The sequence below is a fragment of the Phascolarctos cinereus genome, unplaced genomic scaffold (assembly GCF_003287225.1).
Source record: "Phascolarctos cinereus isolate Bilbo 61053 unplaced genomic scaffold, phaCin_HiC Scaffold_3;HRSCAF=262, whole genome shotgun sequence".
NCBI lineage: Eukaryota > Metazoa > Chordata > Mammalia > Diprotodontia > Phascolarctidae > Phascolarctos > Phascolarctos cinereus.
This window is the reverse complement of record NW_027555736.1, coordinates 110,242,546-110,258,084: the sequence shown is the minus strand read 5'-3', so window position 1 is coordinate 110,258,084 and position 15,539 is coordinate 110,242,546. Positions and strand designations below refer to the sequence as shown.

Sequence of the window (15,539 nt, the reverse complement as noted above, 5' to 3'; positions counted from 1 at the left end):
ACACCAAGAGAAAGCATAATTGCGTTAGCTCTGGGATAAGGCACAAGTGTGTAGGAGCATGCAAATCTCTGTGCTTCAAATCTCCGAACAGCTCTAATACAGAGAAAAAGATCTGAGTGCTGCTTCCTCTAAACGGTCCCCTACTTCTTGAAGTGACCAAAATTTTTTGTTTTACTAAAACTGTGGGGCACAGTGGATAGAGTCACCCTCCCATTCAGATCTGACATCTCTGACACATAATTGCTGTGTGAATCAGATCAAGTCAGTTAATCTCAGTGCCACAGGCAACTTTCTAAAGCTACCAATTACACAAGAGCTGGGCATCTGCATTGGTAGAGGGAGTGCCAAACCAGCATTTCCCTACACCAATAAATAATCTTTATCTGATAAAGCTGTGGATTGATGCTCTCTTTAATCAGATTATTTTATTTTATTTTATTTTATATGTGGTCAGTTGCACAATGAAAATAAGGTTGCTGGTCAAAGTTTCTATTTGCTTTGTCTCCTGTTAGTCTTGACATGGTAGGCAGCTAGATGGCCCAGTGGATAGAGTGCTGGCCTTGGAGTCAAGAAGACTCATCTTCCAGAGTTCAATTCTGGTTCCAGACACTTACTAGCTGTGTAACCCTGGGCAAGCCACTTAATCCTATTTGCCTGAGTTTCCTCATCTATAAAATGAGCTGGAGAAGGAAATGGCAAACCCTTCAAGTATCTCTGCCAAGAAAACCCCAAACAGTCACGAAGAGTTGGACACAACAGAAAAACTACTTAACAACAACAATAACAACAGAAGTCTGGCATGGTGCAAACAGTAAGCATTCCCAAGAAGGGGAGCCCATTTCAGGTTGAACCTATAAGAGTGCACTATTGCCACTTTATTTTTAAACCTGCAAGTTTGATCCACAAAAGGCTATTGATCTGCTCTCCCACTGCCCAAGAGCACTTCATTGGCAATTAGGATAAGTTTCAAGATTTCAGTGGTCTTGCTTTTGGCCACACGGTGGAAACAACCAGGCTTTGGTGATGGGCATGGTTAATTGAGAGATTAACTTCCTATTTTTATCCATTTTAAAATAAAAAATTCTTTATTAAAACAGCTAAACATAACATCAAAGAACCTCAAATTCTAAATTATTTTCTAAGTATAAGCAACCTTTTCTCTCCTTGTGATGAAATGGAGTATTGTACCCAACAGAGACGCTCCAATCTGAAAGACTCCCCAAGCAAGGTTCCTTGTCTTTTTGTGGCTCTTGGGTTAACCTTCCACAGTCACCTACTGAGAACAGAAATAGAACAAGATTTCTTCATTAAAGGTCACGTGCCCCTAGATTTGCACAACCTTTGTCCTGTTTTTCCTCTTCTTCAGTGGTACCCTTTTGTTCACCTTGAACACTGTAAATTCAGCATACAGAGTCAGTGTAAGTACACAATTCCTTACAACAGAGTGAATTTCACAATACAAATAGATAAACATCCAGCTACTGGGACTGTAATATTTGCTGTAAGTTAATGTGCTTAAAAGTACAAGGTCAGTCCCATGGAGAATTATTTCCTAACTAAACAGCATACCTATACTCAATTGTGCTGTTAAAAATCTATAGGCCTAATGGATAAGTATTTGTTAAACATGAGAAGAAGGAATGATACATGCTTCCACTCTCAACTGTACTTTCTCTGTAAAAGTGAAACAACTGAATGATTCATTTTGCTTGCTAGGCATGAAACTAAAGCTGGATGATGAGGCATGGAAGGGTTGAGACTTGGGTTTGTAGAGGATCCATTAAAGTTACCAAACATAGCAATACAGTAGGCCACACAAGTTAAACAAAACTACAAATACCTAGGTACAAACTGAAGGACCTACTCTCCTTAGACTGAATTAGTTAAGCTGGGATTTAGCCCAAGTTTATTATTTTCGCAGGGCTAAGTTACACATTTTCCTTGACTCCTTTCCTCGAATCAAAAGCCACTCAGAAAATACTTATTTCAAGCCATGCTTCTGGGTCTGACCCTGCCACCCACTGCTGGGGAAAAAAAATAGGCTTTTAAGTAGCCAGTTTGCCTCTATCACAGCAAAAGTGTCAATATACCTTCTCAGCTTGGCTAAATAAGTAGGCAACTATCTGCTTGCTTCCTTCTGGACACCAGATGGAAAAGTTCATCTTTACCCCTTCCCGTCATGTTTTCTTCATTACTTTATAAATCTGGTCAATGGATAGTTATTAAGTGCCTACTAAATACAAGGTTCTGCGGGGGAGACAAAAATGGATAAAATAATCACTGTCCATGAGGACTTTTAAGTCCAGTAGGGGAGATAAAACTTGTTAAAGCAAATAAGAGAGAGGTACAAAGTTCGAGGGGAGCTCAGAGTAGGCAGAGCAGTTATACAAGCACAACCATTCAGAACACGAAGGGACCTAGTCCAGTTTCTTATTTTTATAGAAAAGGAGACCGAAACTCTGGGAAGTCTAGTCACGTGACTAAAGAGCTGATATCTGAAGTGAGGTTCTCTGACTACACATCCAAGGCTTCTGCCACTGGAGGCGGGATGATGATGGGAGGGTGGAGCAGAAGTGAAGAAGGCTTTATGGACATGGCATCTGAGTTGGGCCTTAAAGAATGGGTAAGATTTCAATAGGAAGAGATTGGGGGAATGCACTTCAGATCAAGGAAACACCAAACAAAGCCACAGACATGGGGCGTGTTAGGGGAACAACAAACAGTCCAGTTTTGTGATAACCATGTATGAAGTCGATGGGCATAGAAGTAAATGGCCAAAGCTGTATCTGAGGAAGATTTAACTGGATAGTAGTAGAGGATGGAGTCAGGGTTAGGATATGGGAAATGGTCCTCTTCCAAACTTCCCTACTTCTGCAGAAGGCAGAAATTCTTCCCATTTTCCGGGTTTATAAACTTGGCTTTTTCCTCAACTCTTCATTTTCCCCCAGCCCACATAGCCAAGTCTTGCCATTTCTACCAACACATCAATTCCTGAATCCAGCCCATTCTCTCTAGTCCTGTGATCACCACCATAATTCAGGTACTCATCATCTTTGACCTAGACTATTGTTATATCCTCCTAATTGGTCTCCTTGCCTCAACTCTTTCCCCATTCCAATCCATTCTTCACAAGGTGATTCTCTTAGGAGGGTCACTTCAGCTGTCTGCCTCAGTTTCTTCATCAGCAAAAATGGGGATGATAACAATAACATCAACTTCACAGTGTTGCTGTTCAGATCAAAAAAGACAACCTGTAAAGTAGGTTTGAAAGCCTTAATATCCCATGTAAATGCTAGATATTATCATTTATTCTGTGTAGACATCTACGTTGTCTCCCTCAATAAAATGTAATCTCCTTGGGAATAGAGACTGTTTCATTCTCTATATTTGTTACCCCAAGTCCCAACATCATACCTGGCATTTAGCAAGTGTTCCATCAATACCTGCTCATTGCTGATTGATTGGTCAGATAGAAGACTATTAGATCGTCCAGGAAAGAAGAAATGAGGGCCTGAGCAAGAGTGGTAGCAGCGGCAATGCCATAAAGGGAATGGAAGTGACACTGAGAAAGCAGGGGCAGAACCTGGGAACTGATCAGATGGGAGGCAGGAGGTTCCAAAGGACAAAAGGAAGGAAACAAGCATCTATCAAGTGCCTACTATGTGCCAGGGACTGTGCTAAGAGCTTTACAAATATCCCATTTAATCCTCACAACAACCTTCATGTTAGGTGCTATTATTATTCTTATTTTACAGCTGAGGAAATCAGGCAGACAAAATAATATCTCATCCTCACAACAACTCTGGGAAGTAGGTACTATTATTACCCCATTTTAAAGTTGAAGAAACTGAAACAGAGGTCAAATGGCTTGCCCAGAGTCACACAGCTAGTGTCTGAGGCTAGATTTGAACTCAGATTTCCCAACTCCAGATCTACTGCTCTATCCACTATGCCACCTACTGCCTCTAGGCAGAAAGACGAAAAGGTCAAAAAGGACACGTTTCATTTATCTCTCTAATACCAGAGATAGCTCAATGCTTGGGGACTCCTTCGTGATGAATTAAAGGTGATTTTTAATTTTTCCTGATGAAGAGGTCAGGAGAATCAAGGAATGAACAGAAAACTGTTAGTGAAGTACTGGGGAAATTTATGATGATCTGAGACCTGCCTGGAGGTAGACTGTCCAGCTAAAAGAGACCACAGAGGCCATTTAGTCCTATCAACTCATTTATAGATGAGGAAATTGTGGCCCTGGGAAGTTACATGACTTACTCAGGGTCACACAGGCTGAGAGTTTGGGACAGGATTTGAGCCAAGGTCCTCTGATTCCAGAGCAAGAAATACACACTTACACACTCAGCATGGAAAATGCAGGTGTACATACATGAAGAACTTAGGACCTACAAAAAAGCTGGGTGTCCTTCCCACCCCCACACCCCTTGAGCTTTCACAAATCCACTCCCACCCACCCCAGAGTACATCCAAGTCTCTCTCCTTCAGCTGCTTCCCTCTGGGACCAGTCTGCTTCCCTCCCCTCTCTTCAGCCGTAGAGCTTGGGGAGGGAGGGAAATCTGAAAGAGAACCACAAATAAAACCCAAGGAGGAGGCAAACCTGGCTGATCACTGGGAAAAGGATGAAAAAAGGAGGCCCTGTTCCTACATGCTGGCAGATAGTACACCAGGGAGAATTAGCACTCTTCTATTTTTTTTTCCTTTTGACCTTTATAGAAAAGTAAAGGTAGTGAAAAACTCCTGGGAAATAAGCTCAGCTGCAATTACAAGTTTGAAAAACCTCAAAAAGGAAGTGAAGCATTCCTGCTTAACAAATGATGCCAAAGATGGTGAGGGGGCACACCCAACAGTCCCCTGGGCCTGGACCACTCAGTGTTCACATGAAAGATCTCAGGCCATGCCCCTCCTTGCTCCAGCCCCTTGCCAGACTATTCATCCACATGTTTCACTGAACCCAGGGAGCAGAAAGTCTCTGGGCTCAGTAAAACATATTACCACCACTGCTCCTCTCCACAAAGGAAGAATCGATGGTCTCCATGACTCTCCCTGGCCCAGCTGAATAAAAGTATGAGCCAGGCAGAAATAGACACAGAAGGAAAATGAGGAGTCCCTGACCCCATTCTTTTTCCTCCCTAGGGTCAGGGTCTCAATGGATTCCAAAGAGTGGCTGCTTCTCCATCTTCTCCTACAAGTGGGTAAACTGAGTGCTCTTGTTATGCAGGTGTATAAATAGCTGTTTGTCATGTGTATAAAAGAAGGTCACAGGGACTCACATACTGCGATTTTCTCTGGCCCTCACACAGTCTTAGAGATTACCTTCTATCTTCTCACCTTGACTCTACTTTGGGATTTTCCAACTGCTCAGAGAACTCCTCCTCTTGCCATAAATTCAAATTCAACCTGTCTAAAACTGAACTCATCTTTATTACCAAACCAACTCTCTGACCTGTTTTAGGACTACCCCATTCTTACCACCTCTCAAACTAGAAACCTAGAAGATCACTTCCCACTCTCTCCTCCATTTCTTTCATTTATCACCACTGTCCTATCATTTCTTAAGTATATCTCAAAGTCACACATTCTTCTCTCTTCCTACTGCTACCACCCATCTAGATTCTAACCCTTCATGCCTTATGCCGCCCTTCCCTACAACTGAAATCCCTCCTGTATTCAGTTTCCAAACTAATTTTCCTAAAATATATTTCTTTTTATCCCTGGTTAAAAAAAACAAAAACCAAACCTCTAATAATGACTCCTTATCAAACTCCTCTATGTGGTTTGCAAGAACTGACATAAGAATCTAGTCCTGCCCTTCCCTATCCAATTTTATTTCCTACTCCTCCTTTTTTAAATCACAGATTTCCTAAGCTAGAAGGGAACTTATTCAACAACTCATCCCAGTTCTCTCATTATACAGATAATATATAATATATACAGATAATATTTTATAGATAATATATATACACAGATAATGTATCATTATACTCCAATCAGGCCGGTAACCTCACTGTCCTCACCAGTCTGCTCTAATGCAACCCAACCAGCACTTATTAAGCACCCACTATGTGTAAAGCCAACTTGTGAGATCTCCTGGGCGTACAAACCCCAATGAAAACCGGATCAAGCAGTCAAGCAGAAGGCAGAAGTGACTGTTCCTTCCTACTTTCTTGTCTTGGCTCATGCTATTCTCCACGCTCCTTCCCTCTAGCTGTCCAAATCCTAACCATCCTTCAAGGCCCAATTCAAGCAGCACTTCTGCCATGAAATGTTCACGAAAAACTACAGCTCCCATTAAAACTCTCTGTTCTTTGAACTATTAGTCCCATCTTTATCACATTAATCATTAATTAACTAATTAGGCACTTCATTATTCTGTTCCATTTGGTGGAATTTCTCCTCCCCCGTCTGACTCTAAACTCCTAGAGGGCAAGACCCATACCTGTAGTCCTATAGTACACCAAGTTTAACATAGAAGAGGCTTCTCTGATCCCTCAGGTCACTCCCAGCCTTCCTTCCCCCTTGGACTTCACTTTGTTTTGCACTCAACGTATGACACTGTGCATGGTATCTATCTGACTGGATTGATGTAATGCCTGCTACGTGCCAGGCACTGCACCAAGTACTTTTTACCAATACGAGCCTCCCAACAACCCTGGGAGGTAGATGCTATTATTGTTCAGTCATTTTCAGCCATGCCTGACTCTTCATGACCCCCATTTGGGGTTTCCTTGGCAAATCTACTTTAGTGATTTGCCATTCCTTCTCCAGCTCATTTTATAGGTAAGGAAACTGAGGCAAACTGGGTTAAGTGACTTGTCCAGAGTCACACAGCTAGTGTCTGAAGTGATTTGAACCCAGGCCTTCCTGACTCCAGGCCCAGTGTTCTATCCACTGCTCCACCTAGCTGCCTTTATTACCCACATTGTACAGATGAGGAAAATGAGGCAAACAAGGGACAAGTGACTTGCGCAAGGTCACACAGCTAGGAAGTGTCTGAGGCTAGATTTGAACTCAGGCAGGTCTCCCGCCTCCAGGCCCAAGGCTCTATCTACTATGCCACCTAGCTGCCTCCAAATGCTGTCATCCCTTTGCTAAACTGCAAACTCCTTGAATGTAGTGACCAGTAATATCTCAATTTAGTATCTCTCCCAGCACCTAGCACAGTGCTCTGCACACAACAGGTGCTTAATAAATGCTCACTAAATTGCTACAATCCAGTTATCAACAACACTGCCATACTGATCATCACATCTTCCAAGGCAGCTGCAGCCACATGGGCTTCCTGCTTGGCTGTGGGGAAGCTGGGTACAGGAGCATATGCTGTCTTAGACTTCATGTACAGCATATTCCAAAGACTTTTAAAAGGTTATTTTTATATGGAAACAAGTCTTTCCAGAATGTGAATTTCATCAATTTAAAAAGTATGTGCTACCTGTGACTGGGGTCACAAAACCTCACTGGTACTCATTTTAGAGCCCATCAAGAACAGGTTAGGAATAACTAGAGGGCTGAATATATACTTTAGGAAACCTGATTATCAAATTAGATCACTGAAGATTAGAAGCTTAAGAGTTGGGAGGGCCTTGGGGATTATCTAGTCAAATCCCTTCATTTTTTAGAAGGAAACTGAGGCCAAAAGAGGTTGTCACTTACACAAACACCTTCCACTGTTTTCCATCCTTCCCCCATCACCCCCCCCCTTACTCCCCTAGTAAGTGGCAGGCCCATTAATTCCAAATACAGTACTCATTCTACTACAACCTACTTGATCCCCCTGCCTCTCCTAGTTCACTTGTCATCTGCTTTCTGTCTCATTCAAGCAGAGTACGAGGAGAAAAATGGGCTTGAGTTTTCTGGTTGGTATGTGAGCTCCCTCAGAGTTTACTATTCAATGTTCAGCCCTCAACCCACCCGGCTGATGCCAAGGAAATTATTTTAGTTACTCCTCTCCCTTCTAGTTACTTAGCTTCCAATTTTAAGGAGACCTCCTTCCCTCTCCCAATAAACTTCTGATTCTCACCACTCTCCCGAAGAGTTTCGGTCAAGTTCTCCACCAGAGCCACCGCCTCCTTGCTGCTCTCTGGCCGATGCTCCCTCAACCAAGCCTGAATCTCCCCAGGCAGCAGAGTCAGCATCTGCTCCTTTGTATGTAGTTCTGGCCTTAACCATCGCTGACAGAGTTCCCTGAGTCTGCTAAGAGATTCCCTGGGCTCAGTGGCCTCCTGATACTCAACTTTACTTTTAATCTGATGGAAGGATTCAGGGTCGTAGCTGTCCCCCTGCAGGGCTAAACCAGGCTTCCAGGAGGAGTCCTCATCTTCCAGTATCATTGTTGAGGCCTCTTCCTCCTCCTCCTCATCCTCTTCTGTCGTCTGGGCCAAAGAATCGAAGGCGGCAGTCATTCCTGGGACTTCTCCAGCCATTGTCCAACTCTGGAGGAAGATGTCCCTCTAATTGCTGCTTGCACTTGAAGGTTCAAACCTTGACCTTTGGGGAGTCACTTCTAAGAGAGATTTGACAGAGTGAGTCTATTAACAGCAGTACTATAAAATAATTTCACTTACACAGTCAGTCAGTAACTACTTATGGAACACTACATGCCTGGCACTAAGCTAAACACTGGGAATACAAGGAAAAAGTGAAAACAGCTCTGCTCTCAAGAAGCTTACATTCTAATAGACAAGACAACATGTACTTATAGATGAATATGAAAGACATAAAGTAGATCCAAGGTAAACCTTGGAGGTGAAGGCACTGACAACTGAGGTTCCATATCAGGCCACAAAATAATCTGTATATCAGACTAACAGCACCCCCTCACAAGTAAAAGAAGAATGATGTATTCCTGAACTCAAATTTATTTCCCTGTGGAGGGTCAAGTTTAAAACACCCACCACAACCACCACTTTACAAACTACAGACCATATTTCTTCCCTCAAGGCCACAGGATGGTTCCTGTGGGAAGTAACCAGGACCAGACATTCTCTGGCAGTCTAAGGACAGCAAGGTTGAGCTCCCTAGTGCCTGTTCTACCGCTCAACCGAGTCTGTGACCTTGGAACAGTTACTGTGGCTCACCTCCTTCAAACTTCTATGACTTCATTTCTCCACCTCTTAAGTAGATAGATACTTACAAGCAAGGGAATCAGAACAAAAAAAAGAGAGATCAAACATCCAAGCTGCTTTGGCTGCTCTACAAAACCCACAGAATACTGCAGCATTATCAAGGAGCCGAAAGAAAATCAGAGCAGAGAAAACCTCAAACAGATTCCCCCACCAGGGGATAACTGCTAAGAGGAAAGGGTAGCTAGCTGTAGAATGAACGAGAGACCAGGTGTGTGTCTACCAGGTAGGTGTCTCTGCCATTAACTGACTTGGGTAAGTCACTTAACCTGTTAACTCAATTTCACCACCTGTAAAAAGAAGAGAAGGCTGGGGATTGGCCCGGTCAACGTTCCAAATCCCTTAGCTCCAAACTTCAGTGAACCTCCCAGTCCCCTGGGGGTTTGTGCGGATGCCTCCCGCCTGGGCACAGACTCTCATCCCGATTATTATGGGAATGATCAAGAAGCTGCGATGCTCCGGTGCGAGGACACCACTATTATTAAGCCAGTGTTCGGGGGAGCAGTTACATAAAGCTATGCTGCATGGAAGCGGAGTCTCTTATTAAAGGAAGGCTCAGAGACAGAAAAGGTTTGGAAACTGGAGCAGCACAGGGCGCAGAGGGCAGTCACGCAAAGCGAAGCGGTCCGGCGAGGGGTGGGCAGCGGCTCCGCAGGACCCCCGCCCCCGGGTGGATTGCGGGGCCCGTTATTCCTCTACACTCCCCTCCCCCGCACCTCCCCTCCAGGGACCCGCTCTTGTCTCAGCTCCCAGCGCCTCTGGACTCACCGTGGCTCGAGGGGCCCGGCGGGCCGGGGGACTGGGGGCACTTCCCCGCGAAGGGCGCCCGGGACGCGGACACGGAGGCGGCGCGCGCCCCCGGGCTCAGCAGAGCTCCCGGGCCAGCTCGGGCTGGACGCTCGGGCGCCGAGAACAATGGACAGGAAAAGCCCGCCCATCTCCTCCCGCGATTGGTCTTTGTGAATGCGGTCCTGGGAACTCTCCTTGGCTACTGGCAGTAGCAACTGTCAGGTGGTCTGGGGTAGGGAGGGAATTAACTCGCGTAGTGGTAAGTTGTTATGGGAGTTGTAGTCGGAGCTCTGAGGCTGAAGCTCGCTGTGGGCTTTGAATGACAGACACGGGAATTGGAAGAACCGGGTTTTATGGAATCCAAGATCTAGCAGTTAGTTTCCTGAGGCAAAACATTTCCCCTAGTTATGTTTTAGGCTCCATATCAGCTTGGTGTAAGGGAAAGAGCGCTGGCTCTAGGGTGAGGACCTGAGTTCAAATTCTAGCCTTTGTACTTCTGTGATTACAGGCAAGTTATCATCGCTTCTCTGGACCTCCGTTTCCTTCTCCATAAAATGAGAAGTTTGAACTAGAAGATTCTTAAAGTCCCTCCCAGATCTAAATGTAATGATCCTTAAATGAGACGCATGGATTGGAGTCATGGGTTATCTCTAAACACCCTTTCAATTCACCTATATTTATGAATGCTGGGATAATCACTTCCAGGCAATATTGTTAGAATAAACCATAGTGTCAGAGAAATAAGCTAATGAAAGATACCTTAGCTCTGTCGGTTCAGATTGTCTTGGACCTGCAATGGACAGAAAGACCAAATCTTTTCTTTCCCTAAGGTCCCCTCACTCCTTATGAAAATAAGGGAGCAGCTGCCTGGAAAGCTCAGTAACTGGAGAGGCCTGGTGATTGAGACAGGGTTTCTTTAAGAAGCCACGATCCAATCCCAGGCTCTGACTAAGTCATTGGCAGGGCCAGCTGTCTAGAGTTGTAATTTCAGAGGCCCCTTTTCTCCCCAAGAAAATGTCTCCCCCACCTGCTGGCTAATTCCTGAAATTCCATTATGTATGGAGACCCAGAAATAGTTACAGGCTGGTTAAAAAACAAAAGTGCCATCTCACAGCTCTGCCACTTTGGGACAGCATTCTGGACTTGGAGTCAGGATGAGAGATGGATTCTTCCTGTGTTTGACAGCTACTAGTTACGTGGCCATCATGATCATCATCATCATAGCTAACATTTATATAGTTCTTTAAGGTTTGTAAAGTGCTCTAAACAAGTTATCTAATTTGAGCTTTACAACAACCCTTTAAAATATGTGCTATTATTATCCCCATTTTACAGATGAGTAGAACAAACTAAGAGAAGATAAATTATTGTCCTTGGCTACCCAGCTAGTAAGTGTCTGAGGCAGAATTAGAACTGGGACCTTCCTGATTTCAATACTATACCTCCTATGGCAGCTGGCTGTCATAAGGAAAGTTATGAGTATACATTCTCCCCAAGCTTCAGTTTCATCGTCTGTAAAATGAAAATAATGATGCTTAGGGTACCTACCTAAAAGGTTATTATGAATCTGAAATGAGATCATGCATGTAGAAGACTTTGTAAACCTTAAAGCACTATATAAATGTTCATTGTGATTGTTTTGTGCTACCCATGTGACCCTGGCTAAGTGATTTAACCACTCTGGGTCTGTTTCTTCATCTATAAAATAATGGTGTTGGAATAAATCAATCAACAAGCATTTATTAAGCACTTGCTATATGTCAAGGCACTGTGCTAGATGTTGGGGACACAAATACAAAAGTGAGAGTCCCTGCCTTCAAGAAACTCACAGTCTAGTCAGGGATGCAATAGGTATGTGAATGTGAAGATTGATGATACAGTGGTACTAAGGGAAAGGCTAGAACCCTGGTCACTTCTCCCTCTGTTCGCAGAGAGGATGGATGGTTCTTGAGAAAGTTTGGCCGTAAGATTCATTTATTATGGTATAGACCTGATGTCAATGGCTGTGTCCTCTCTGCTGTCTCACATTTAATCTCTAAGATCTTCCTTCTGTCCTCACCTTAGATCACATCATCAGTTTAGATTCCTGTGATTCTAAATATTGACTAGAAGATTTTTGTTTTTGTTTTTGTTTTTTTACTTCTTACATGAGAACTCCCACTTAAGATTCAGGTGGTGTTCAATTCAAGGTGTCCCAAAAGTTTTAGTTTTTAAGCCTAAAATCACACTAAGATTTTTGGGATAGGCCCCAACCTGAAGACAGCACTTTCCTTACCACCCTGTGAAGTAGGCAGGACATAAGTGATTATGCTCATTACACAAATGAAAAAGATGAAGCACAGATAAATTAAATTACCCAGCATCACGCAATGTTCTTTCCACTAGGCCATACTGCAATAACTATTTCTGATTCTACTAGTCTCTGGATTTTGATGGGCCTTCAATGAGTGAGGCTAAACAAAAGTCATTCTGGTTGAAGGAAGAGTTCAGAGAAAAGGATGTGATAGTTATATTCAAATCTCAGAAGGACTACTATGTAGAAAAAGAAACAGACATCTTTGTATCTCCTGAGATCAAGATTAGGACCAAATGGCATAAGTTATGGCAAGGCAGATTTTGGCTCAGTATAAAGAGAAACTTTCTAATAATTAGGGCTGCCCAGGAATGGACTAGGTTATTTTGTGAAGTAGTGAGCTCTCTGTCATTGGAAATATTCAAGAAGGCACTTGACATCCACAGGTTGGTCCACACATCTATCCTTCAGAGTAACTGCTGTAGAAGGACTTCCTGAACTGAGTGGGAGGTTTTTGTGTACTCCCAGAGTGGAAAAAGTCACTGTGTCATCTAAGTGGATTTTGTGATCATTATTTGGTCCAGTACAAACTTCAGGGTTTTGCCAGAGTGTATACGTAGGAGTGAGGAAGTCTACCTCCTGATCAGGCAGCCATGGTGGCCGGAAGAACCTTTCCCCCCTAAAACTCACTCCTTTTCATTCATTTCCTTTCTCTGTTAAGGGCATCAGCACCTCTCCATCACTTTGGCTTGTAACCTTGAAGTTATCCTTGATTCTTCAATCTTCCTCACACTGGTGTCCAATCAGAGTTGCCCAGTCTTGTTCTCTCTTGATTTCACATTCCTTCCTTCTACAATGTAAGCTTGTTTGCATCTCCTCTCATGCCGACTATTGAAATAGCCTCCCTACTGGTCTCCCTTCCTTCAGTCTCTCTCCTTCCCAATTCATCCTCCAAACAGCTGCCAGAATGACATTACTAAAACTCAACTGTGACATTCTGCTGTTCAAGAACTTTGACTGGCTCCCTTTTGTCTCTAGGATAAAATACTGACTCTTCTATTTGTTATTTAAAACCCTTCACAAACTGCTTCTAACTTCTGTTTTCAGACTGATTTCTTATGTTATTTGTCCTCATGTATTTTCCATACTAATTAAATTGAACTCACTGTTTCCTATAGAATCCATTCGATCTTTTACCCCCATATCTTTGCACAGGCTGTTCTTAGGCTACCATATCATCCTTCTTTCTATAGCCCACCCAAGCTTATTATCTATTTCCAGAATTTCTCATCTATTACCTTCTACCTAGGTAGCTGTAGTATATACTTTGACAACAATACTAATTTTATTTCTGCTTCCATTGATCTTTACCCAAATGCTACCATGCTTCTACCACTGGTTTTATAGCAAATTTCACCAGTTGTACTAAATCTCCTCTATCCTCTCAAATCCCTCCCCCCCCAAAAAGTGGACATTTCTTCAATTGCTCCAGGTAGCTCGTAGGGAAGTAGTTCCTTGCCTGACTTCCTCTAAGTCCTGATTTCTGAATGTCACAACCTCTAATCCACCTCCCTCCATCTCTATCCCCCAAAAGAAGGGGAGGAAATGTGACATGACTGCCAAAAGCTAGAACAATATTAATTTTCATTAAGAAAGGCATAGTGGAGTGGGCAGAGCCAAGATGGTGGAGTAAAGGCAGGGACTCACATGAGCTCTCCCAAATTCCCCACCAAAAAACATTAAAATAATTCCTCAAAATGAATTCTGAAGGAGCAGAACCAACAAAAGGATGGAGTGGAACAATTTTCCAGACCAGGACGACTTAGAAGGTCAGCAGGAAAGATCTGTCTCACTGGGATGAGAGTAGAATGAAGTCCAATGCAGGCCACTCCCTAGTAAGCCAGCAGCAGGCCTTGGTGTGACTGAATCTGTGGCAGTGGCTTCCTTCTGGATCTCTTAGCCCACAGATGGGGGGGGGGTGTCATATGACTGGTCAGAAGGAAATTACAGGAGACTCTTTGTCTTTTACTGGGAGCAGGACTCTGTTGTATTGCTCATATAGACTTCTGGGTCACAGTCCCAGGACGAGGAAGAGCACCAGCAGAATCAGGGTTCCTGGATACATTTCCAAGGCAGAAAAGAGTGCTTGTGATCACTCACAGACCAGAGCACAGGCTAGGAAAGTGGTGACCACACCTGTCCTTAGATCGTACCACCCTGGAAGAGCCAAAAACCTACAGACACCCCCCACCCCTGAGCTAGCTCAGAAAACAGCAGTATGAAAAACCTGAAACTTGGGACAGTGCCATCTCTACTGAGGAGGAAAGCCCAAATTAATATAAAAGCAAACAACAAAAAAGGAACCTAACCTTTAGTTAGGTTGGAATAGAAAGTTACTATAGGGAGAGATCAAAACATCAACTCAGAAGAAGATAACAATGTCCAAACAGCTACATGCAAAGCCTTAAAGAAAAATACTTGAATTGGTATCAGGCACCCCCTCCCCAAGAAAGAATTCCTGGAAGAGTTCAAAAAGGATTTTAAAAAATCAAATCAGAAAGGTAGAGAAAAATTTGAAAAGAGAAATCAGAGTGATGCAAGAAAATCATGAAAAAAGAGTCCATGGCTTGGTAAAGGAGGCATGCATGTGCCTGAAAGCATGCACACACCTGAATAAAATAACTACTTAAAAAACAGAATAAGCTAAATGGTAAAAGAGGCACAAAAATCCACTGAAGAGAAAAACTCCTTAAAAACGGAATTGACCAAATGGAAAAAGGTATACAAAAAATTCACTGGAATAAAGAACTCCTTAAAAAGCAGAATTGGCCAAATGGAAAAGGAGGTACAAAAGCTCACTGAAAAAAAAATTCCTTAAAAATGAGAACTGGATGGTTTTTTTTCTTATCACAAAGTTATTTTTTTTATTTCGAGTCTGGGTCAGGGAAAGGTGCGAGACAGGGAGGTGGAGTGGGTGGGACGGAGGCACTGGGAAGGGGGTACTCTACCCAAGGTGAGTGCCAAGGAGTGGGGATATATCACCCCATGCCCACCCTCCCCTGAGGCCAGTGAAAGGGTGGCTCCCTGCCAAGGCCATGGCTGTGACCCTGCATGAGGGGTGGGGTGTCCAGTTGTTCACTGTGGATGTAGAAGAGAGAAGAAATTGGGAGGGGTGGAGGTGAGGAGGTGGGGAGGAAAGGAGGGGGAAGTAGCTCATATCAACCCCTGGCACTGCAGGCTGCAGTTCCAGTTGGTAGCCACCAGAGGACAGCACAGCCAACAAAGAAGGCTGGAGCCAGGGCACTTGTGCAGAATTCTCCATT

General features: G+C 43.6%; 1 protein-coding gene across 2 annotated transcripts in view; it reads right to left on the bottom strand.

Annotated features, from left to right (window-relative positions):
- Positions 1-10,049, bottom strand: part of ZSCAN2 (zinc finger and SCAN domain containing 2) — a 29,869-nt gene extending 19,820 nt beyond the window's left edge. Inside the window, exons 1-3 of one of the 2 annotated variants that reach the window (XM_020966586.2) lie at positions 9,903-10,049; positions 8,033-8,515; positions 1,154-1,276 (exon numbers count right to left, since the gene is read on the bottom strand). In XM_020966586.2, coding sequence (XP_020822245.1) covers positions 1,154-1,276; positions 8,033-8,435 — 526 coding nt within the window. In that variant the 5' untranslated portion in view covers positions 8,436-8,515; positions 9,903-10,049. The remainder of the gene's footprint in view (positions 1-1,153; positions 1,277-8,032; positions 8,516-9,902) is intronic. The other variant, XM_020966595.2, reaches the window with a different exon arrangement.
- Between the last annotated feature and the right edge of the window lie 5,490 nt (positions 10,050-15,539).